General features: G+C 47.6%; 1 protein-coding gene across 29 annotated transcripts in view; it reads left to right on the top strand.

Annotated features, from left to right (window-relative positions):
- The window catches only part of LOC6504618 (basement membrane-specific heparan sulfate proteoglycan core protein), a 79,372-nt gene that overhangs the window by 44,171 nt on the left and 10,495 nt on the right, over positions 1-24,706 (top strand). For 6 of the 29 annotated variants that reach the window (XM_044716943.1, XM_044716951.1, XM_044716942.1 and 3 more), the window contains 29 exons: positions 5,050-5,160; positions 5,516-5,638; positions 6,297-6,425; positions 7,077-7,547; positions 8,085-8,272; positions 8,492-8,585; positions 9,029-9,199; positions 9,564-9,713; positions 9,943-10,075; positions 10,409-10,494; positions 11,083-11,283; positions 11,586-11,867; positions 12,605-12,832; positions 13,437-13,679; positions 13,913-13,990; positions 14,234-14,248; positions 14,571-14,704; positions 15,107-15,200; positions 15,546-15,935; positions 16,011-18,241; positions 18,301-19,405; positions 19,995-20,180; positions 21,450-21,607; positions 21,675-21,855; positions 22,070-22,679; positions 22,741-23,003; positions 23,294-23,468; positions 23,529-23,926; positions 23,988-24,703. In XM_044716943.1, the coding sequence (XP_044572878.1) occupies positions 5,050-5,160; positions 5,516-5,638; positions 6,297-6,425; positions 7,077-7,547; positions 8,085-8,272; positions 8,492-8,585; positions 9,029-9,199; positions 9,564-9,713; positions 9,943-10,075; positions 10,409-10,494; positions 11,083-11,283; positions 11,586-11,867; positions 12,605-12,832; positions 13,437-13,679; positions 13,913-13,990; positions 14,234-14,248; positions 14,571-14,704; positions 15,107-15,200; positions 15,546-15,935; positions 16,011-18,241; positions 18,301-19,405; positions 19,995-20,180; positions 21,450-21,607; positions 21,675-21,855; positions 22,070-22,679; positions 22,741-23,003; positions 23,294-23,468; positions 23,529-23,926; positions 23,988-24,703 (9,344 nt within the window). Of the gene's footprint in view, positions 1-5,049; positions 5,161-5,515; positions 5,639-5,781; positions 5,914-6,001; positions 6,116-6,296; positions 6,426-7,076; positions 7,548-8,084; positions 8,273-8,491; positions 8,586-9,028; positions 9,200-9,563; positions 9,714-9,942; positions 10,076-10,408; positions 10,495-10,721; positions 10,842-11,082; positions 11,284-11,585; positions 11,868-12,604; positions 12,833-13,436; positions 13,680-13,912; positions 13,991-14,233; positions 14,249-14,570; positions 14,705-15,106; positions 15,201-15,545; positions 15,936-16,010; positions 18,242-18,300; positions 19,406-19,994; positions 20,181-21,449; positions 21,608-21,674; positions 21,856-22,069; positions 22,680-22,740; positions 23,004-23,293; positions 23,469-23,528; positions 23,927-23,987; positions 24,704-24,706 lie in introns of all 29 variants that reach the window. The other 23 variants (XM_044716948.1, XM_044716958.1, XM_044716955.1 and 20 more) reach the window with 18 other exon arrangements.

The following is a 24,706-nucleotide window of genomic DNA, read 5'->3' as shown; positions in this document are numbered from 1 at the left end:
ACATTTTGCGGCTTGGTTTTGCGGTCGTTGCTTGTTGTTGTGGTTTCAGCTATTGGTGGTGTTTGTGGTTGTCTCCCCACCACCCCTCAACATCCATCGCACCCTGCCACACTCCTTGCCACACAAAAGTATTTAAGAAACTTGCAACAGAGAACCAAACCAAGTCAGAAAACGCAAACGAAACGGAGTTGGGAGTTGAGAGTTTGGAAAAACTTGCAATTCGTTTTTTGGATTCGTTATTTTTATTTTTTGAGTCGTTTGGTTTTCGGTTTCCTCTCTCTCTCTCTGGCTATGTCCTTTTTATCCTTTGTCCTTTGTCGATGGTGCCTGGCACGCGCTGACACTTTTACTTTGTGGCAGGACCAAGAAGGCGGCAACTGGTGACTGGTGACTGGTAACTGGCAACTGGCAACTTGCAACCAGCAACTACCAACTTGCAACATGCGACAAAAGAAGATTAAAAGGATGAGCAGAAGGCAGAAGGACGAAGGACGAATGAGAGAAGCTAGTACTAGGTGTCATCTGGTATTCGGTTTGATTTTCCTCCAGGAATATTCTAGAAAAGTTAATTTCTTCATTACCTTGATTTTTTGGACACTCATACCTGGGCTGTTATTATGAAGATTTTCCAGATTTTCCAGAACCACAAATGCAGTGTTTTCTTCCTTGCATACTTTCGGGCTGAAAGGGGAAAAATATTGTATATTGTAGCAATTCTGTATCCCTCCGACCTGGCCTGGCAAATGATAAATTTATTTAATTTGCCATAAATTGCCAAAGTAACTAAGACGACGCACGCAATGACAACGCAGTGTGCCCTCGTCCTGCCACGCCTCCTTGAAGGGGGGGGAGAGGGTTCAGAGGGTTTCAAGGAAAGATATGTCTTACAGCAAAAGTTTATGCAAAACAAGCCACAAAAATTAACGTTTGTCACATTGCGCCCGGAATGCGACAAATCAGTGGAAAAACTTTAACCCGCAGACAGGATGGGGGCTGGGCGGGGCGGGCCGACAGGACACAAGGAGGCGTGGCAGGCACACATGCCAACGTCAAACAATTTCATCGATTCCGCAGGTATTTTTTTTTTCGCCAGAACCGCCCCCCCCTTTGTTGTTACTTGTTTTTTTTTCGTATTTTTTTTTTTTGGCCAACAAGTTGTCGACGGTTTTGCTCAGTTTTCTGGCCTTCTTGGCTTTTGTTTTGTGAGATATTATTTATGCGACATTTTCATAGTGTGTTTACGGTTTCGAAATGAATAAGTGAAATGTGGAATAGATTGGAGAAGCGTCGAAAAAGGGGGTGGTCCAATGGGCCATCGTCGAGCAGAAAAATTCAAAAAAAAAAAAAATAAGAGGGGTGGACTCTAGTAGGTAAAGAAGGGCGCTGCTTGAGCTTGAGCAAACAAAGTCACATGCAAAGGCGCACTTAAAACTGCAGACGCCACATAATTGTCGCCCCCTTGCAGCATAGAGGCCTTAAGCACTGAGAAAAACTAGGAGTAGGTCTTGGAAAATATTCTTAAAAAAAGAAAAAACAAATTATAGTGTCTGTTTTTACTAAAAAAATGATTTTTATAATTATTTTAGCAGAAAATTAAACTTAAAAACTAAACTAAAATAAAGATCTTCTTAATTACTTGCTTACATTTCTCAACTAGTAAGATTTTAGGACAAATTGGGACAATCTTGAGTTATTTTAAGATTTTTGGTTAGAAAATCATAAAAAAAGGATAATAAACATTTAAATAATTAAATAATTAACAATATTTTACCAAAAACTCATTATTTTATGAATTTGTGCTCTATAATTCCCAACTAAGAATTCTGTGAGACAAAAACTTGAATAAAAATAAGATTTCTGATGAAAAATTCTAAAAATTATAAATCTGTCTCTATCCAGGCAAGACCTTACTAAATTTTATTCTTCAGAACCTCTCCTTTGAATTAAATTCATAAAAGAGTAATATCTACCCCCCACTTTTCTCTCAGTGTCTTCACTGACAACTGTCACTGGTTTTTGACACGGTTTCCCCTGTCTTTCTTCGACGTTGCATCGCATCGCCCGTGGAGTAAAGTTGCAACCGAAACTAAACACTCTGGGGCACAACCTTTATGAGCTCTCCGACCTCCGACCCCCTTGCACATATCGCCGCAACCAGCCGAGCTAATGACTCATTAAATAACGCGCTGCAGCAAGCGGTTAAGGGTCGATCGGATGGGTCTATTGGAGATATATACTATATAGAACGAGTACGAGTACGAGTATGAGTATGAGTGAGTGTGTGTGTTTGAGAGTGTGTGCATATTCATGAGCTTCGTGTTAAGCTGCCATTTTGACGTCGAGTCTGTTGCAAGTTGCCAGTTGCCAGTTGCCAGTTTGGTAGTCTGTTTACTTAGCCGAAAAAAAGCCGAACTGGGAGCACTGAACAGCACATGAATATGAATATGAATCTGAATATGAATCGAGCTATCAATCAAGCCAGACTCTGTGTCTCTGCCACTTGACATGCATTCTCTAAAATGATGGTATGAGTTAGTTTTGGGGACTAGGAACTGGGACTAATAACTAAACGAATATGATGATGAATATGATCATGAATGATGGTTGTTAGACATTTGATGGCATTGGGATTGATTTAGAAAGTGGTTTTGTATTTGTGGCTTAATATTTTGACAAAAAAAGTACAAACTAAAGTTGGTCTGGCTCATTTCCGACATGTAATTTCCCATTTACAAGCAATTAGGCATATGGGATATCACGCATACGCCGTGTATGCTATGCCAGACTTAGATCTGGGATCTGAATCAGGAAAAGGGACATTTCCGCCTCCAGACTGAACCCGTTCTGAACCCTTTTCCGACGGAAATCGATTTGTCATTGACAGTAAAAGCCAAATGAATGTTTATCGCTGATAGTTTTCGTAATTAAGTGGAAGGAAGGTTTAGGTAATAACACTTTTGCATGGCAATAGTCTTGTTTATTTTTTTTGTTTTTTGGCCAGAAATCATACTTTAAGCTTGGATCTCATATACTTTAAGTTAGAAAGCACTTTGCTTGGAGAATAAAGCGAGTTAATGATTCGATGGCAACCCTCCCCTCTGCCCATTCGATGTAAGGACCCCCCATTGATGAGATAAACTCGAAGATGAAGCGCCCTTGGCTCAACGCTAACGAGCAATAATCAAATCAAAGAACACTTTTTATTCTTCATCGTCGCTAAAAATTGCTCTTAAACGACAACAGAGAACAACAACTCATCTGAATTTTTTATACAATTTGTGTTCGCAGCTTGTTCGCAGCGGCAAAGTGAAAAATTGTATCTTAACCCCACACATTACACGGTACTCAGGAGGGCGATGATGGTGTTTGAAGCTGTCAGTGGAATCAGACTACCACCCACTACCCTCTCGAAAAAAACCTCAAACCCATTTTCCCATCGCTTAACTTGTTTGTTTGTGGCTTTTTGCATTTTCCATGCCCCATGTGCTGTGGCATCAACGCCCCATGCCCCCAATGTATCAATTATCGGCTCGAATTTTTTGACTTTCCTTTCCCGACTCGACTCGATTCGATTCGACTCGACTCGACCCGACCCCGAGAGTCTTCCCAGGTTTTTGTTTTCCGAATACCTGCATTCAGTTTTTTGCTTTAAGTTCAAGTGCAAGTCACTCTGGTTCCAGTTTCAAGGCGTTTGCAAAAAACAATCCGACACTCCCGAGTGAGGCAAGAAAGTGCAACAAGCTGTTGCAAGAACATTGCAACTTTAAAAAAATTATTTAATTTCCCCCCCGAGTAGAAAGTGGAGAAAACTTAAGCTTCTGCTAGCCTAATTCAATTTCCACCTTCATCAAAAAAAAAAATAGAACTGAGGAGGCAAAAAACTTGTTTTCCATCTAGAGGATTATCATTTTTTTTTTCACCTTTTTTTTTGGGGCCGTCAAAAGGATTAGGATCACACGTCTGGCCAAATAATTGGAGAACCAACAACCTTTGGCATTTGGAAGCCAAAGCTTTTGTGTGTGTTTTGGCTGTCTTGTAACATCCCGAGAAACATCCCGAAATCCTTATGCCACTATTATTTTGAATCTTTAATGTCAATAAGCGAGGAGCTGCCGTAGAAACAACAATCATATTTGCAAATCGTCTTGAGGCGCCATAGTCTGACTCTCTGCCTGTCCGTGTGTCCGCCTGTCCTCCTGTCCTCCTGTCCGTCTGTCCGCAATGAAATTGTCAAATTTTAGCCAAGAAACCTAGCCAGGTCTTCGTGTTGAAAATTGCCCAAAAAATTGGCGAAAACTTTACCGATTTCACTGCAGTTTCACGGCATTAACTTTTTTTTTTTCTTCAAATGCCGGCGACCAATTGTTGACTGTTGGGGGGGGAGAGACACAAAAAAAAAGGGGGTAAACAATTATGTAATTCTCGATGTCTTAAAGACTGGTGGGGCGAACAAAGTCCGCTAATTGTTTGGCTCCCGAATTGGCTTTTCCTTTAAGCTCCTCTGATTACAGCCCTGCTTGACTTTCTTTGCTTTTAATTAGCCCCCAGAGCTCGCGGCTCTTTAGCGGAAAATAAAAACACTTTGTTATCTATCCCTCGGTGTGTACTTGCTCTGTACTTTCTTGTAATCAAATCCCTCTTCTTGTGTCACTTTTAAAATTATCCAAATATATATATTTTGTAGAAAATTTCACAGCCAAAGCTGTGTATGAAATATTAAGCGGAGAGAGTCGGAGAGTCCGAAAAAAAAAAAGGGTTCAAAGGGCCATCATCCAAAACATGCACAGGAAACTGTGGCTAACGATGATGCTGGGATGTTGGGATGTTGGATGAGGAATGGGTTTTTCGGGATATTCTGTCACACAAAATACAACCAAACACCTAACAAACTTTTGCTTTCAAGTTGGGATTGACGGGGGACGGACTTGACGGAAGTGCTTGTTAAACTGCATCCGGTACGGTGCTTGTCATCTAATTGCAGGCCCATCCATAGTCCTGTCACACGAAGGTGGATCTCTAAAATGTATTCCATTCATTTTTTATTTGCAGAATGTGCCTCGAACGAGTTCAGATGCAACAATGGACAGTGCATTGACGAGAGGAGGCGTTGCGACTACAAGGTGGACTGTCCCGATGGCGAGGACGAGAGCGAGGATTGCCGTAAGTGGCGACTTTTTTTTTTATAAAAACAACTATATCCTTTGACATCTTGAACCGAATTCTAGTAGAGTACCTAGAACATAGACAGTGCTAATACCCAGTATCTAGTAACTATATTTAAATGCTACGCTTAATCTAGACTCTTAAGTGGCTTACTTAGTGAATAAGACTTAGAATTAAGAACCGAAACAGGGCAACAAAACCGAAAGTTATATCCCATGGACTAACCCATTTTTCTCTTGTTTAACCCCCCCAAAACCATGCTAACCCCGAACAACAACAATCTCAACATCTACCAACTACCAACTACCAACTAAATAATAATCAACAACTAACTAAAACCAAATACTAACAGCCACCGCATGCAGTGCTATGGAGTATCAGTGCAGCGACGGTACGCGCTGTATTAGTGTTAGCCAGACCTGTGACGGTCGCATAGACTGCACCGGAGGCGACGACGAGGAGCACTGCGACGGAAGTGAGTAACGGTTCCCATCATCCCATCTCATCTGCCCATCTCTAGAGCACAAAAACAATCGAAAATATCGATAGTTTTGTGCTAGAAAGTAACTCTCTTTCTCTCTTAACCCTTCCAATCACATTGCTGCTTCTGGGGTACAGTTGTGCCCAAGCTACGCTATTCGTGCCCCAAGGGCAAGTTCACCTGCCGCGACCTCAGCTGCATATCGATAGTTCATCGGTGTGACGGTCGAGCCGATTGTCCGCACGATCGCTCCGACGAGGAGGGCTGTCGTAGGTGTTCGATAACCAGCAATCGTCCACCTCTAACTTTACATTTTCTTTTCCTTTATTTAATTGCTTCTCTTGTTGGGGAATGCAGCCTGTCTGTACGACAAATGGCAATGCGACGATGGCACTTGTATTGCCAAGGAACTGCTCTGCAACGGCAACATCGATTGTCCCGAGGACATATCCGATGAACGCTATTGCGATGGTGAGTAGTTATCCCCCAAAAAAAAAATAGACCCTTATTATTGCTCTGGTTTCTCCAAAGCAAAGGTAAGTCAGTAGAAACTTGATCACTTCATCATTACATCATGCTCGTATATCGATTATCATGGAAAGACTAACAAAACGCGTGCTATCGATAACTATCGATCGATCGTCGTCGTCAGGTGGCGATAACTACGATGGGCAGTGTCGCAACAATGACTTTCAGTGCAACTCCGGCGAGTGCATTCCGATGCGTCAGGTGTGCGATAACATTTACGATTGCAACGATAACAGCGATGAATTGGCCTGCGGTAAGCGCGCTTCGTTCGATTTCGATTGTCAAAAGATATCGATTGGTTTTGTCTTCTTCTGTGTTCTATTCTCTTGTGCTTTTTTTTCGCTTTTTCGCTTCTCGTGGGTAATTAAATGTATTAATTGGTGTTGGTCGCTAATTTTTTGTCCTTTTCTTATAATCTCCCTGCCTCTCTCTCTCTCTCTCTACTTGCTCTTCCTGTGCCGTTACTTCATGTTATCGCTTTGTGTGCGATAGCCATCTATCGAAAAAAAAAACGTGTATTTTGTGTTGGTAAAAAATTGATTTATTCAAACTTTATTTTTAACTCGATGAATTTTTATTTTCTTTTTCCCCGCCAACCCAAAAAACCAAAAATAAAAATCCCCCTGGTTGTGGTTATCGAATGTTTAAACCAAAATTAATCGATTAACTGCACGTCAACCCGTCTTGGAATCGAATATCCGGAACTACCCAACCACCACGAACTACAACCACGATGATGAACGACGGCTGAAAAAAACTAAACCCAAATTGCATGTATTATACAAAAAAACTACTACTATTCTTAACCCCCCGACCGTGGTATGCATGTGGTACCTCCTGTTATCGTATTATATCGTCCTGTCCGCGTAAATGTCCTTAAAAAAAAACCGAAAACGATGAACAGCACAATCTGGTGAAGTAGATCGTGTTGGTATTCCGATCGCTCGTCCGCCGTCCAACTGGATCCACGTGGAGGACGAGGGCGACTACATTCCCCAAAACACATACCACAAGGCCAATGCCAAGAATCCCTGCCAGCCGGATCAGTTCCGCTGCACCACCACGAACGTATGCATTCCCCTGCATCTCCGGTGCGACAATTCCTACCACTGCAACGATCTGAGTGACGAGATGGGCTGTGAGCAGTATGTACGTCCGGTGTCCACCCGGCGACCGCCAAAGGTCACAACCCTCTCCCCCTGGGACATACCCGACGCGTTGAATCGACGAACCACCTCGACTAGAGCCCCACCCACAACGACAACCGGCAGGACAACCACGGAAGCACCACCAAGGCGACCAGCAGCGACCCAACCATCGTATCCACCCATTGAAACCACAACGACTAACCCAATAACCACAGTTGGCGTACTGAGTAGGTGTCCTTTGAGCGAATGCCAAAAAGTGTAGCATACATTTCAGGGTAAAGGGTGAAAAATCTTAAATGCTTGCTGGTATCAGAGGGAAATGCAAATAAAAACTAAAACTAATACAATTGGAGGTTAAAGAAAGAGAGAATTTGCATTTCCCCACAAAATACCAGGTAGCATAAATGATTACCAGGTAATCGGGTAATTGGGTAACCCCCTATATATAGTTTTAGGTTACGATACGGGTATTTAGAAAGCGGAAGTGCATGCCATGTTTGGAACATAGAAACCTACTTTAGTCATAACCATCCATAGACCACCCCAAGCTAGTTAAGAATTTAATTTATATTCATTTTTAATTGATATTACCCCCCAAAAGGACTCACCTGTATATACAAACACATTGCTTATATTGTCGTTTCTATTTCTTTTTTTCGTTCTATTTTTATGGCTTGTGTTTTTTACTTATTATGTATATATTGTTGTTATTGTTGTACCCACCTATCAACCCAAAACAACAACAACAACTACCACCCATTTAGACAACTCATCATCATCATCCTCATCCTCATCGTCATCGGTGGGGGGCGGAGGAATCTGCCTCGAAAACACTGAATTCGCGTGCCACAATCGCGACTGCATTCCGATTGAGAGCGTCTGCGATGGCCACCTCGATTGCGACCACAACGAAGACGAGGACTATGAGCTCTGCAACTGCAGTGGCGATATGGTGAGACCTCCGGCAGCACCACCACACTCCTACCTCATCCAATCACACCTCGATAAAAGTGCTTTTTAGATTGATTTTCAAAGACTTATCGATATAATCGATTGATAATTGTACAGAGATTAGTTCATTGATACCTAAAAAGCACTTAAGATCCTCCCACCTCCTTCCTCACCATCCATTTACACTCAGACCCAAAACCCATTTTCATGCTTTCCCCAGTTCAAATGCCTGCGAGGGGGACGTTGCATTGAAAAGGAGAAAGTTTGCGATGGCAAATCGCATTGCCTCGACGGCAGTGACGAGAGTGCTTGCCGTAAGTACCATCTCTATCTATCTATCGATCACACACGACTACTCCTCCCCCGATCAAGCTACTACATACTATACACCATAACACCCAGCTATTTGGTCAAATTTATTAAACCTAGTCATAGACATAGTTTTAAGTTTTGAGTTTGAGTTCAAAATCTAACCTAGATTCGTAGGTAGCCTTTGCTAATTGGTTGAACTGCTAACAGCTAGTGCCTTACCCCCGAAACTCCTATATATCCTGCTCCCAGGACCCCCGCCACCCAATTCTATCAACTTTTGTTGCTAACTGTACTTTCTATTTTGTTCTCTCTCTGCGCCCGATCCTGCTTAAAAACAAAAACCAATACAATCTATATCCCGAAAATCTTCATCATATCCCTGAATCTGACACTGAATCTGAATCCCTCGCCTCCGATTCTGATCCCAATCCTGAACCCACCCCAGCTGGCCATGGCAGGTTCAATAAGAGCCGTCTGGGGGTTGAGTGTATGAAACATCAGACCCAGTGCGGCGATGGCAGCTGCATCGAGGGCTACAAGTACTGCAATGGAATTGTTGACTGCGCCGACGGCGCCGACGAAGATAACTGCCCCCCCGACAACTACGTAGATTATGGTACCGCTCCCTCTATCCATCTAGACCATCTATGAGTTCTAGTCGAGCCTAAAAAGGACTCTTTTTAAAAGCCACATTTTATTTTCTGAAAATATATTGATTTGGCCACACTGACTTACGAGAGAAGAGTTGCCAGATCATCTTACTTTTCAGTTGAATAGAACTTGGAGTTTTTCAAAAGAGATCCTTCAAAGGCTTCACTATAATTCCTATCGTCATGGCATCTATACGCTGAACTATCTCAATCTCCTGATCATTTATCTTATATTTTTCCAATATTTCATACACCAAAAACACACTCACACACCCACACACCCACACACCTACACACACACACACATACACAAAATGCACACCCACACAGACTCCGACCCGGACAACAATCCGCTGAATGAATGCGATATCCTACAGTTTGAATGCGACTACGGTCGATGCCTGCCAATTGAGAAGAAATGCGATGGCAAATTGGACTGTGACGATGAAATGGACGAGCTTGATTGCCCGGCCTATACAGGTAAAGACCCCGATCGAACGGGCCTAACCCCCCCATGGATCCAGGTGCTAACCTCAATCAAATCAATCGCGCGATGACAATCGATCGGAAACACACCTTAATCCCCAATCCCCAAAAACTCAGTCCATCCAACATCCATCACCACTACTACTACTCGCTCACCCAACTCTCTCTCTCGATATCCTACTCTCGCCCACATATTTACTCGCCAAAAAACACCATTCCACAGACCATTGTCTAAAGAACGAGTTCGAGTGCGACGAGTACTGCCTGCCACGCGAACAGCTGTGTAACGGTATAACCGATTGCCACGACGGCAGAGACGAGCGCGACTGTCACTTCTGCCGCGACGACGCCTATCTGTAAGCCATTATCCATTATCCATTATCCACCCTAACCATTAATTCCATATTTCATAAATTCTAACCTATCGAAGACCTATCGAAATTATCGATATATAATCGATAACCCCACCAAAATCCCACCAAAATCCCTCTTAAATCCTTTCGTATCATAATCATCTTCTCTCCTCTTCCATGTCTTTGGATCCCCACAAACAAAAACATACATCTACATCCACCACATCACCACCAACACCAACAACACCACCACCACCACCACCACAATCAACAACAACACCACCAACTTTTAAAAACATTTCACGCGCCCATCGCTAACCGATACTCATCGACAAGTTGCAACACGGGCGAGTGTGTGACAGCCAATCAGCGCTGCGACGGCAATGCCGACTGCGCCGACGGCAGCGACGAGCGTCTCTGCGGTAAGATCCATCCAACCACTAAACCACCCCAAGGATACCTCCCGAAACCCACCCGAAACCCCCATTCCATTTGGTAGTTTTGATGCTTTGCTTGATGGGTCGCTTGATTTTGAAAATATTTCTAGTAGAACTAGAATGGGTTATCTCACTTCCGCTGGCGTAGAATTCGATCTAGTTCCTGTTCATATTTATTGCAAAAATATCCTTTTTTTTATTGTGATTTCAAGCAAAGAAAAGATACTGTCCGTTTGGGACGATATACTGCGATGGCAGTTGCGTCGACTGGAAGATTCGATGCGACGGGAAGCGCGATTGTCGCGATGGCAGCGACGAGATCTACTGTCGGGGTAAACCAAACAATCGATTAATCGAAACAAGCGTCCTTGTCTCTTCCGATAGCCGATAGTGTGATATCTTCTCTAGATCTAGAATCCTTCGCTTTCCCATCTCTATCTCTTCCTACCGCTTGTGCTATTAACTCCCACCAGCATTCGTTCGTTGATCGTTTGTTTTGTCTTGTCGTTCCATTTTTGATTGTTTGTAACATCCATTACACACACGAACCATCACCATCACATGGATATACAGTGAACACTGCCCCACAACCGACAACACAACCACTACCACCACTACCAACACTACCATCATATCCAAAACCGTTCAAGCCATCCAAAAGTTGCCAGCCAAACGAATGGCAGTGCGATAATCTCGAGTGCATCGATTCCAGGTTATACTGCAATGATATCGAAGATTGCGCTGATGGATCCGATGAGATCTGCCTCAGCAATGGTAATTTATTTAGTAATGGTTACTGTAACATATTCTCCATACCTCCTATCATAAACTAAGCCATAGCATGTAAGACTCTCCGTCGGGAAGCAGGTTTGTATGATCCATAAGTTCCATCAGATAATGCTTAAGCTCGAGAATGCCAAGCAGCCTTTTCATCCAGCTCTCTTGTCTCTCTTTCTCGCCACCACAACCTTGCTACAAACACAAAACATACCACACGCCACCACCAAAACACCAAAATACCATCAATGCATAACGCCATGATATGGCCATAATCGGTATCCGGATCGGATATATAGCCACGAACGTACTAACCCCCGGCGATTGCACGGCCGATCAGTTCTTCTGCGATGCTTCGTGCCTGAATCGCTCCGTCAGATGCAATGGGCATATCGACTGCTCGGATCACAGTGACGAAATGGACTGTTCCTCCCATTCGTATCCCGGATCGGGATCATCGCATCTGTATCCGGTTGGACTGCCCTGTCCGCAGCACAAGTGCCCCAGCGGCAGGTGCTACTCGGAGAGTGAGCGCTGCGATCGTCGGAATCACTGCGAGGATGGTTCCGATGAGGCCAACTGTAAGTCTTTCGTCACCATAACTTCATTACTCCATGGGAAGGATATTGTTCCAGGAAAGGATCTATTTTTTGGGGGATTACTTTTCACTCTCTCTTGATTTTTGAAGCACTTTTCAGCCACTACTTGCCACACTTGAGTGTCGTTGTATATATAATATCGTATATATATTTCGTAATGCTTTTTCATTTGCTCTAATACTTTCTCTTCTCACCTTTCTCTCTTCTCTCTCTCACCGCTCCTTTCACTTTGCTTTCATTATGCAATCCGTTTTGTATCATTTCTTTTTTCTATGTGCACCAACACACATCTAAAATATCGTAATAAACACTATATACCTGGTATATATAGGTACTGGCATCCAGTGCAAGGATCACGAATTCCTCTGCTTTGATTTCCAGTTCTGCATTAATACCACCCAGCACTGTGATGGATACTACGACTGTCGTGACTTTTCCGATGAGCAGAACTGCATTGGTTAATAAACAGCTTAGTTTACATTTGGGTTTTGTTATTATTATTATTTTTTTTTATAGCAGCTATAGATCTAGTTTATTGGTATACTATAACTTTTTTTTTACTATAACATTACCTGCATGCTTTAAATATAAAAAGCACTGTTTTTTGGTTATCCTATAGAACAAAATTGAAGTCCTTTATATTTCAGAAATTTTAGCAGTTTCCCAGAAACCCTATTTGTTCATTTTTTAACAAGCTTGCTTCACCCTTTTAACCCTAGGTTGCGCCTCCAATCAGTTCCGTTGCCAGAACGGTGACTGTGTCCCCGAACATTCCGTCTGCGATGGCATCACCCAGTGCCGGGACGGAACCGATGAACTCAACTGCGGTGGCTCCCACGAATGCCTGCCCAGCCAGTTCCGCTGCAACAGTGGTCAGTGCGTAAGCTCGACAGCCCGCTGCAATGGACGCACCGATTGCATGGACAGTTCCGATGAATACAACTGCGGTAAGTAACCACGGAGAGGAGGGGCTTTTAATTGTAGGGAAAAAGTGAACAAAATAGAGGGATTCATTTTCATAAATGAACTCAAAAGTGAACACTTTACACTCGAGTTCATTTCGGTATTCATTTTAAGGTTGTTCATTTTCGAAAGTGATTCATTTTACTTGGTAGCTTACAGAGTTCATCTTTTCATTTTCGGAAAGTGTTCATTTTGAAACTATTCATTTAAGAGCTGTTCATTTTCCAAAGTTATTCATTTATGACGAAAAAGTGAACAAAATAGAGGGATTCATTTTGATAAATGAACTCAAAAGTGAACACTTTAAACTTGAATTCATTTTGGTAATCATTTGAAGGTTGTTCATTTTCGAAAAAGAATCCATTTTGCTTTGTAGTTTACAGAGTTCATCTTATCTTTTTCGGAAAGTGTTCATTTTCCAAAACTATTCATTTGAAAGCTGTTCATTTTTCGAAGTTATTCATTTTTAAGGAAGATATTGTTCACTTTGCTGATTTGCTTATGACTTTTGAACCCAAAACCCCCTTGATCTATGTAACCATCATCATATCATCATTCGCTCGCTTATGTATATGCCACATATATAAGGTTATCATCCAGTGCCGACGAGTAGCCCCACCATCATCACCACTCTAACCACAACGACTGTGGGAACGACCATTACGACCCCGCCGGCACCACCGCTGCGGATCATCTGCCCGCCCACTGCGTTCAGGTGCGACAATGGGCCCTGCATATCCTTGGGGCTACGCTGTAATGGACGAATCGACTGTCCTTACGATAGCAGTGACGAAACAGACTGCGGTCAGTCGGTCAGCAACGAAATCGATCGTAAGTGGCCCAGAGAGACCCAACGAGCCACCAATCAAAAGAACAAAAAATAACCGTCTACCACACCGTTTGGCTTTTCTTCCCCAACCCCCCAGAAAGTAGTTACTAACTAACAGAGAGACTAAGGGCTATGGCTGACAAAACACATCTCTTACAAGTCGATATCACCCTATTAATATATTCTATATCTTTTTTAAAAGATTAGTAATATTTAATAATTATTCCTCCATCAGCTGCTGATCCCGGTACCGGACGTGGATCCAATAAATTGAACCTGAAGACCTATCCCGACAGCCAGATCATCAAGGAGAGTAAGTATTCCAAACTAATCCACCTTAATATGCTTTTCAACTTCCAAAGAAATCTGTTCGCGATCTGTTCAGTAACAAAGCAATATAACTCTGTTATTCTGTTATATATATTTACTTTTTAAATACTTTTTTGGACAATCCTAATTGCCGTTCTCTGTTCTCGTTAATGCTTAACCCAACCAAAAAAAAAAACTCAAAATCAAACCCAATTATATAAAACAAAATAAATAAAAATAAACCCAGGATATATTAGGGAGGGTAAGTTGGCCTAACAACACTCACTTTATGCATAATGTAGTAGAGAGTACTCCTCGACCAGCACCTGGATAAGTCCCCAGCACTGCGAATTGCACGAACCACAGCAACGATCTATTGGCTCGGAGTGGAGTTGTACATTATGTCGAAATTCGAATCACGCAATCCTTTCCACCTTCTCAATAATTTAATTAAATATTTATTGCATTTAGAATCCTTGTAAAGCCTATAGAACCCGTACCCGTACCGATATCCCTATTTGCTCGCCCAACTTTACTCCTTCTTTGAATCGCATTCTTAATGGAACTTTGTGTGAATCGCACAGGTCGCGAGGTCATCTTCCGCTGCCGAGATGAAGGTCCTGCCCGCGCCAAGGTCAAGTGGTCTCGTCCTGGCGGACGCCCCCTGCCTCCTGGCTTCACCGATCGCAACGGACGTCTCGAGATTCCCAATATTCGAGTGAGTACAAGTCTTAAAGCTTTAAACCTTATAATAGGGTGTTGTAGGGTATAGAAAAGGGCACAAAATCATGGAAAATTAATTTAGAAATCGATTAAGGTGTTCCTTTCAAGGATCAAATCAAAATTGGAGGAGATATAGCCATCTCCGTGAGCCCTATGGGGGAAAGCCCACTTTTTAAGGGGTCCTATGGGGAAAAATTAGAAAAAAATTGAAAAAATATTTCGCATCAGGATTTTGATGAAGAATGACGGGGAATCGATCCAGAAATCGATTAAGGTATTCCTTTTAAGGATCGGATAAGAGTTGACTAGGTTATAGCTTTGCCAATGGGTCGAAAACCCTTTTTTGTTCCGACTTCGTACTGCCCAGAAGACTAAATCTCTGTTTTTGTATCCACAGGTGGAGGATTCCGGCACCTATGTCTGCGAAGCCGTCGGCTACGCCAGCTACATTCCCGGCCAGCGCGTCACCGTCGACCTGAACGTGGAACGATGTAAGTACTGCCGTAATCCCGAAATGGGTCGAAATTAGGGGTTCTCCGTTTAAAAATAATCGTTGCAAGCAGCCTGGGGCGTACACAAGTACGAGGAGGTTCGCTCGAATCGAATACGGTACGGGACAGTGCCTCACATCGATCTCGAGTTCTTCGGTCTAGGTAGGACTTGACTATAGCCTTGTGATCCTAACCATGGGTTTCCCTTTAAAATAATTCTTTTGCTCTATTTTGCCCCCAAATCCATGCCGCTTTGGCTCTCTGGCGTGGTAAGAATGGTCGCAAAGTGGGATTACTTTCCATTCATGATACTAATAGTTATATTCCTCCCTCCTGCCGCCACAGACAACACCGATCTGCTCTTCCGGCCCTCTTCAGCCTGCTCCGAGTACCAGGCCACCTGCATGAACGGCGAGTGCATCGACAAGACCGGAATCTGTGACGGAACCCCCGACTGCTCGGACGGATCGGACGAGCAGAGCTGCAGTCACGGTCGCAAGTGCCAGCCCAATCAGTTCATGTGCGCCAACTCCAAGTGCGTGGACCGCACCTGGCGCTGTGACGGAGAGAACGATTGCGGCGACAACTCTGACGAGGCTTCCTGCGACCCGGAGCCCAGTGGCGCCCCCTGCCGTTACAACGAGTTTGGCTGCCGAAGCGGACACTGCATCCCCAAGAGCTTCCAGTGCGACGATGTCAATGATTGTTTGGATGGCACCGATGAAATTGGTTGCGGTGAGTACTTCCCTCGACCCTAAGGAGATCCCCTTGAATCCCCTCTTACTATGTCTATACTTGACCCCCTTGCAGCTGCTCCCAATCCCATCCGCCCGCCACCACCGCTGAAATCTCTGCTGGAGGGCGAGACCCTGGACCTGACCTGCGTGGCCACCGGCAATCCCACTCCGACCATCGTGTGGCGCCTCAACTGGGGCCATGTGCCCGAGAAGTGCGAGTCGAAGAGCGTGGGCGGCACCGGCACCCTCCACTGTCCCGATATGCGTCCGAGCGAGAGCGGCGCCTACTCCTGCGAGATCATCAACACCCGCGGCACTCACTTCGTGACCCCGGACACCATCGTGACCGTCAATCCCGTCCGCCACGATGTCTGCAAGAACGGATTCTTCAACATGCTGGCCCGGAGCGCCGATGAGTGCGTCAAGTGCTTCTGCTTCGGCGTGGCCGAGTCCTGCAACAGTGCCAACCTCTTCACCTACGCCATCCAGCCGCCGATCCTCTCCCACCAGGTGGTCAGCGTGGAGCTCAGTCCCTACCGCGAGATCGTCATCAACGAGGCGACTGGACAGGATCTGCTCACCCTGCACCATGGCGTCCAGTTCCGTGCCTCGAATGTCCAGTTCGGCGGTCGGGAAACCCCCTACCTGGCCCTGCCCACCGAGTACATGGGCAACCAGCTGAAGTCCTACGGCGGCAATCTGCGCTACGAGGTCAGTTACATGGGCCATGGCAACCCTGTTAATGGACCGGATGTGATCATCACCGGAAACCGATACACCCTCACCCATCGCGTCCACACCAGTGCCGGCCAGAGCAACAAGATCAGCATTCCCTTCGTCCCCGGCGGCTGGCAGAAACCGGACGGTCGCCGCGCCACTCGCGAGGAGATCATGATGGTGCTGGCCAATGTGGACAACATCCTGATCCGACTCGGCTACCTGGACAGCACCGCCCGCGAGGTGGAGCTGATCAACATCGTCCTGGACTCCGCCGGAACGGCTGACAAGGGTCTGGGCAGTGTCGCCCTCGTGGAGAAGTGCTCCTGCCCGCCGGGCTATGTCGGCGACTCGTGCGAGTCCTGTGCTCCGGGCTATACCCGCCAGCCCGGTGGCTCCTGGCTGGGACACTGTGTCCCCTTCACCCCCGAACCCTGCCCGGCCGGTACGTACGGTGATCCGCGACGCGGTGTTGCCTGCCGCGAATGCCCCTGCCCCCAGAGCGGCAGCAACAACTACGCCAGCGGCTGCCAGCAGAGGCCGGACGGAGATGTCGTCTGCAACTGCCACGAAGGATACACGGGTCGTCGGTGCGAGAGCTGTGCCGCCGGCTACCAAGGCAATCCCCTCATCGGCGATCCCTGCCGCAAGATCCCGGAGTCGTCGTGCAACATGGACGGCACCTACAAGATCCTGCCCGACGGTGGCTGCCAGTGCAAGGACAAGGTCGTGGGCGAGCACTGCGACTCCTGTGCGGCCAACAGCTTCCACCTGAACTCCTTCACCTACGGCGGCTGCATCGATTGCTTCTGCAGCGGCCTGAACGTGGACTGCAGCAGCAGCACCTGGTCCCGCGACCAAGTGACCAGCACCTTCGAACACGCCCGCGTGGATCATGGCTTCCAGTTGGTGCGCGGCTACACGGGTCGGGAGAACGTACAGGCCCTGAGACTGAACCAAGTTACGACCGAGGGCCTGAGATTCAGCGGATCGGCGGATAACAGTGGGGATACCCTGTACTGGAGCCTGCCGGCCGGCTTCCTGGGCAACAAACTGACCGCCTACGGCGGAAAACTGAGCTACACCCTGAGCTATAGCCCCCTGCCCGGCGGCATTATGTCGCGCAACAGTGCACCCGATGTGGTGATCAGGAGTGGCGAGGACATGACCCTCATCCACTACCGCAAGTCACCGGTTAGCCCCAGCGTCTCCAACACCTACGCCGTGGAGATCAAGGAGAGTGCCTGGCAGCGAACGGACGGCCACTTTGCCGAACGCCCCCACGTCCTGATGGCCCTCAGCGACATCAAGGCGATCTACATCAAGGCCACGTACACGACCAGCACCCAGGAGGGCTCCCTGCAACAGGTCACCCTTGACACCGCCACCGCCACCAACCTGGGCACACCGCGAGCCGTCGAGGTGGAGCAGTGCCGCTGCCCGCCCGGCTACACGGGCATCTCCTGCGAGACCTGCGCCCCCGGCTACCGACGCGATCCCGAGGAGGGTATCTACCTGGGCTACTGTGTGCCCTGCGAGTGCAACGGACACTCCAACCAGTGTCACAGTGAAACGGGCGAGTGTCTGGTAAGTACTTTCCAGTCCTCCATTCATCCGTGGGTATAGCCTTTCTCTCTTCTCTCCAGGATTGCGGCCACAACACGGAGGGACCGAGCTGCGACCGCTGCCTGCCCGGCTACGTGGGAAATCCCACACGTGGAACTCCCTACGACTGCCAGCCGGACTCCGGCGGATATGAGCCACCACGACCGGATCCGGATGCAGGTAACCAGACCCTCGGCGAGTGCAGCGTCTACTGCCAGCCGGAGGGAACCGTCGGCTGTCGCGGCAACTACTGCCAGTGCAAGCAGAATGTGGTCGGAGATCGGTGCGACCAGTGCCGTCCCGGCACGTACGGACTGTCGCAACAGCATCCGGAGGGCTGCAAGGAGTGCTACTGCTCCGGCCTGACCAGCCAGTGCCGCTCCGTGGAGCTCTACCGCCAACAGATCCCCGTGGACTTCATCAGCAGCCTGCCCCTGCTCACCGACATCCAGGGCGATGTCATGGACACCCAGAACCTGAGCTACGACGTGGCCCAGAACATGTACACCTACTCGCACACCTCCTTCCTGCCCAAGTACTGGAGCCTGCAGGGCAGTGTCCTAGGCAACCAGTTGCTCTCCTACGGCGGTCTCCTGCAGTACAGCCTGCTGGTGGAGTCAACCACCACCGGCAAGTACGAGCGCGGCCAGGACGTACTCCTGATCGGCAATGGTCTGGAACTGATTTGGTCGCGACCCGACGGTGACTCCGACAAGGTGGAGAACTCTGTGCGCCTCAATGAGGATGAGCAGTGGCACCGACGGGATAGCGGCGCTGCCCGCCCCGCCACCCGGGAGGACTTCATGACCGTGCTGACCAATCTCGAGCACATTCTCATCCGCGCCACACCCATGGTGCCCACGGTGAGGACATCCATTGGTAATGTGATTCTGGAGACTGCCTCCCAGACCCCTGCCGGTCCTGGAGCTCAGTACGCCTCCGATATCGAGATCTGCCACTGCCCCTCCGGCTACACCGGCAACTCCTGCGAGACCTGTGCCCCGCTCCACTACCGCGACCAGAGCGGCGCCTGCCGCCAGTGCCCCTGCGATGCTGCCAACAGTGTGTCCTGCGTCCTGACCAGTGGCAACTACGTCCAGTGCCAGTGCAGGCCGCGCTGGAAGGGCGACCAGTGCCGGGAGATCGGTGAGTGATCGGTTCAGCTCTCCTCTTAGGAATCTCCTCCCATGCTCCCATCCATCGTTTTTTTTTATTCCTCCACCCGATTCCCCAATTCCCTGTATATATCATTGGCTCGTCCAATTACTCGCCCCAATCCTGCATACCTGCCAGCTACATGGAATACTACCGACTGTCCCAGAAAGTGTGACTCCTCCAAGGGGAATACTGTATTCGTGTAGATGTGTGTGTGTGTAACAGGCGGCAGGAGCCTCTATCCTCTATCCTTATAGACTATATCCGATATCCGCTCAGTTTTTCCTTCAAAATTTCTCCATTTTAAGCTCCCAAGAAGCGTAAAGTCTATTTGTAATCTTGATCTATTTAGCGGATATTACTTGGTCTGGTATTTAACCGACTAGATCAGCTCCTAACTATTTTTATTTACTTTCTCCTTACTCTCTCGGACATTGTTTTCGTTACTCCCTATAACTATAACTATAACTATAACTACATATATGAAAAAAATAATGCGAAATTACAAAAACCAACCTCGATAAAAATCACGAATTACGAAATCAACCAACAAACATCCCTCCATCCATCCACATTCTAGACACATCGCCCATTAACGAAGAACCGCCCAAGATATGTGATATAAGCAGGGGATTCTGTTGCAATGGCTTTCAGTTCGATATCGCGCCCAATGAGACAATCTCGTATAATGACACCCTCCAGATAATTAAGGGCAACAGAATCATAGGAAATATAACCAAGCTGCGCTCCGGCTGTCGTTCGCGAGGTTCGCTCCAGACACTCCACTTCAATCCACTCCGAAACTGATCCACTGATCTGATCCACCACGATATACCTTTTTTTATTCTCTATATCTCTCTATATCTCTGACAATCTCAAATACTCTATTTGAATCTCTATGTCTCACACACACACTCGTTAAAAAAAAAAAAAAATATAAAAACCAGCACTACCTAAACTCTAGAACTCTAGAACTCTAATAGATTTCCCCCAGTTTTTTCTCAAATAGATCTGTGTATAAAGATGTGTGTCTCTGTGTGTGTAGAGCGATCCTAACTCGTATCTGTGTGATCTAAAACCAAAAACGTAGTCGAATCGATCAAGAATCCTTTAACCACCGGGATAGATCCTAAAACTCTCAACCTCTACCACTACACTCTCTAAGAATCTGTGTCTCTGATCTTCCGCTTAGATAATCTGTGTCTTAGTTACTTGTCTCACTTCTCCCAAAAAAATATTAAATATTAGTAGTTGTTACTCTTTTTTGTTTTCTGTGTACAGAAGCCGAATTTGTGCTTTTGGTCCTTCGATCTCTGACCTTCTGCGTTCAGCTCTCTTTTTTGTATTATTGGGTATTATTTGTTTCAATTACAACCTAAGTCGGAGCCTACAAAGCCACAAGATAAGTGGCCTTGGCCCAAGTAGAACCAGAAATTAAAATTAGAAACTTAGAGATACTAACCCCATAGTGCCTTCGGTCTTAGGTCTCCCAAAAGTCTTAAACTTGTCTTTCTGTTTAGCTCTGGGCAGTGCGTTTCACAACTATTGCCATCACTAACTATAATTCGATAGTTTCGATAAATCAAACTGATACTGATTGATACTTTTCTTGAAACATTTATTAACACTTGCATGCTTATTGTTTTGTTCTTTAAATTCTATAAAAAATCAATCACTTTTCCAGTGATTTCTTTGTAAAATATCCCACCGATATATATCGATTAGTTCGATAGGTTCTGAAACGCACTGACCCTTGTGAAATAATTGTATAATTTGTTCACCCTCCAACCGTGTGGCCTAACCCATTCTGGAATCCAGAAGCTGACTCTGCCTCCGTAGTCCGTTGCCTAAACCATGACTTAGTTGGGATAGATAATCGCCTCCGAGTCACCCCGATCCGGAGGACCTTCATTAAACCGCAACCAGTGTCACTAACAACCCACAAAACAACACAACACTCACTCACGCACCTGTGCCGCGGGGACTGTGATCTCTCCGCTGAATAATCTCTATCTCGCCCCATTGCTACCACTAGAATCCTCTGAGCCCCAGCCGGGTCCGATCCCCTCGCCGGACGTCGACGAACCAGTCCACACCCAGATCATCGTCTCGATTGCCAAGCCCCAGATCACCATTATCCCGGTCGGCGGCTCTCTGACCCTCACCTGCAGCGGTCACATGCGCTGGAGCAATGTAAGTTGTCCCCGAAAGACTAGTCTTCTATCATCCTCAACTAAATGTCCTTTGGCATGTCCTTCAGGCCCCTGTGTTCGTCCACTGGTACAAGCAGAACAGCCGCCTGCCCGTGGGATACGAGGTGAATGGCGGAGACCTCTACCTCCACAACCTGCAGATCCACGACTCCGGTGTCTACATCTGCAAGGCCGTCAACAATGAGACTAGCCACGTCTTCGAGGACACCGTTTCCATCACCATTTCCAGTAAGTCTACTACCTCAGATCCTAGATCATCTCCTTCTTTAAAATAGAAAAGAAAACTGAACTCTTAAACCCTTTTTAAAATGCTGCCTTTTATAAAAAAAAAAAAAGGATATGCCAAGGCCATGCTGGCAAGATACGGTACAGAATAGATCCTCAAGCTCCAGGATATCCGCTTTCCAGTTAATAATATTTTAAAATAATCTTCCCCCCACAGCTCATGCCCAGCGCTCTCCGGCCACGATTGTCAGCCTGCCCCAGACGGTGACCTTCGAGGAGTACCAGCCCAACCAGATCGTCTGCGAGGTGGAGGGCAATCCCACTCCGACCATCACCTGGACGCAAGTGGACGGCCAGGCCGATGCCTACAGCACCCGTACCCAGGGCAACAGGCTGATCTTCGATGCCCCGAGGAAGTCCGACGAGGGCCGTTATCGCTGCCAGGCCGTCAACGAACTGAACCGCGACGAGAAGTACGTCCATGTCTATGTCCAGAGCAATGCCCCGCATCCCCCACCGGCTCCCGATCGTCTGTACATCACTCCGGAGGAGTTCAACGGCGTCACTGGCGATCCCATCCGGCTGACCTGCTCCTCTACGAGCGACGCCCGCCTGCGCTACGACTGGAACCACGACGGCTATCCGATCAGCTCGTCCGGCTCCCGCAACGTCATCATCAACGAGAACTACCTGGAGGTGAGGGAGGCCACTGTCCGGGACTCCGGCGTGTACACCTGCCTGGCCTATGACCCGCGCACTCGTCGCAACTTCACGGTGGATGCCCGCGTCTATGTCGAGAACCGCGACCAGCCGCCAATCACTGACGGGTATGTCCGAAGGACGATCCTGCAGTATCTGTTTGAAACTCATTCCTTAACTCCTCCACAGAGCTAGTCCGGTAATTGAGCCGCTGCAGCAACAGATCCACATTGTCCAGGGACGCGACCACAGCATCACGTGCGAGGCCAACGGCACACCCTATCCCTCCATCAAGTGGACCAAGGTGCATGCCCAGCTGGCGAACAACGTCCGGATCAGCGGCAACATCCTGACCATCTACGGTGCTCGCCAGGAGAACATGGGTCTCTACACCTGCATAGCCGAGAACCCCAACGGCTCCGATCAGTCCAGCACCTATATCGACATTGAACGTAAGTCTTGACAGGTCCAGGATGTGACTAGGATGCTAGGCTTTCAGTTTGGAGATCTTCCTTAAAGTAGAGGTCCTTTAGCTAACAATACTTCTTGCTTCTCCTCTTGTCGTCTCTCTCCCCGACACACACTTACTCTTAATTTTAATTTAAAATTCAAAAAACATAATCTATTTAATGACTAACGTTTGCCATGCAAGTGCACAAGAGTGGAGTCGGTAATAAGATAGGTCCGCACACTCTCATCCTAATACTAATCGGTGCCACCACCATCGTTTGCTTGCTTGCAGCTCGGGAGGCGCCGAGCGTTAAGATAGATATGCCCCAGCAGACCCAGACGGTGGGCGGCCAGTTGGCGCTCTACTGCACCGCCGTGGGCATACCCGAGCCCCAAGTGGAGTGGGTCCGAGTTGATGGTACCCCGCTATCGCCGCGCCACAAGGTCGAGGCTCCTGGCTACGTTTTGTAAGTGTATCCTTGCTGCTGCCATGACATTCCATTGGTTATCCTTTTGGTCTCTTGCAGGATTAATGACATTCTGGTGTCGGATGCCGGTGACTATCAGTGTCTGGCCAAGAACGAGGTGGGCGAAGCCAGTGGCGTTGCCACCGTCCGCGTCCTCGAGCCGCCAATTGTCCAGATCACCCCCAGCAACGAGGCCATCAGCCTCACCGAGGGCGATGAACTCCAGCTGACCTGTGTGGGCAGCGGCTATCCCAGCCCCGTGGTCGAGTGGAGCCAGCACACCGGACTGAGGGATCGCAACCAGCAGGGTCCCACCGGCAACACCGCCTACCTGAGGATCTATCGGGTCTCCCAGGCGGATGCCGGATTCTACACTTGCACCGGAACCAACGAAGCCGGCTCCGACCAGGCCACCGTTCGTGTGGATGTCCGTCCCAAGCGCGGAGACATCGGAATAGGTAGGGAGTTCACCCATCGACTTATCCGGAATATGTATAGAGTCTGTATCCTTCTTCGTAGGCGATCCCGACTCGGAAACCAACCCGGATCCCTACGAACCGCATCCCTACCCGGATCCCTACGAACCGCATGGAGCCTACGAGGGCAGCCAGCTCCGCTTCCCCACCAGCCTCGGCGCCAACGTCACCCTCACCTGCAACATCTCCCAGCACCTGACCCCCCACTGGGAGCGTGTCGACGGCACACCACTGCCCCCCAACGCCATCAACGATCAAAACCAGCTAACTATCTACTTCGTCCAGCCGGAGAATCTGGGCCAGTACCGCTGCAACGGACTCAATGGCTATGGCCAGATTGAATCGTTTGTGGTGCGGGAGCTGGTGTACCTGCCCCTGCCCGAGATTGTGTTCTATCCGCCGATACCGCGCAGTGTGGAGATCGGTAGCCATCTGTATATCGACTGCCAGGTGAAGAATGCCCGGGAGCAGGACGTCCACTGGGCCACCGACAACAATCGACCACTCTCGAACACCGTTCAGATCGACGGCACTGTCCTCCAGTTCAATTCCATTGCCCCGGCGGATGCTGGCGGCTATCGATGCACTGCCTCCAACCAGTACGGCAACACCACCAAGACCGCCCAGGTGGTGGTCAGCCAGCCGACGGTCTTCAAGCCGGCGCCTCACTCCCAGGTGCACCAGCACCGCGAGGGCGACAGCATCAAGCTGAGCTGCAGCGCCACCACAGCCTACGGCGATGTTCGCACCAATGTCCAGGTG

Source organism: Drosophila ananassae, chromosome XL (assembly GCF_017639315.1).
Source record: "Drosophila ananassae strain 14024-0371.13 chromosome XL, ASM1763931v2, whole genome shotgun sequence".
Classification (NCBI taxonomy): domain Eukaryota; kingdom Metazoa; phylum Arthropoda; class Insecta; order Diptera; family Drosophilidae; genus Drosophila; species Drosophila ananassae.
The sequence above is the reverse complement of the archived record's forward strand: the minus strand, read 5'-3'. Positions and strand labels throughout refer to the sequence as shown.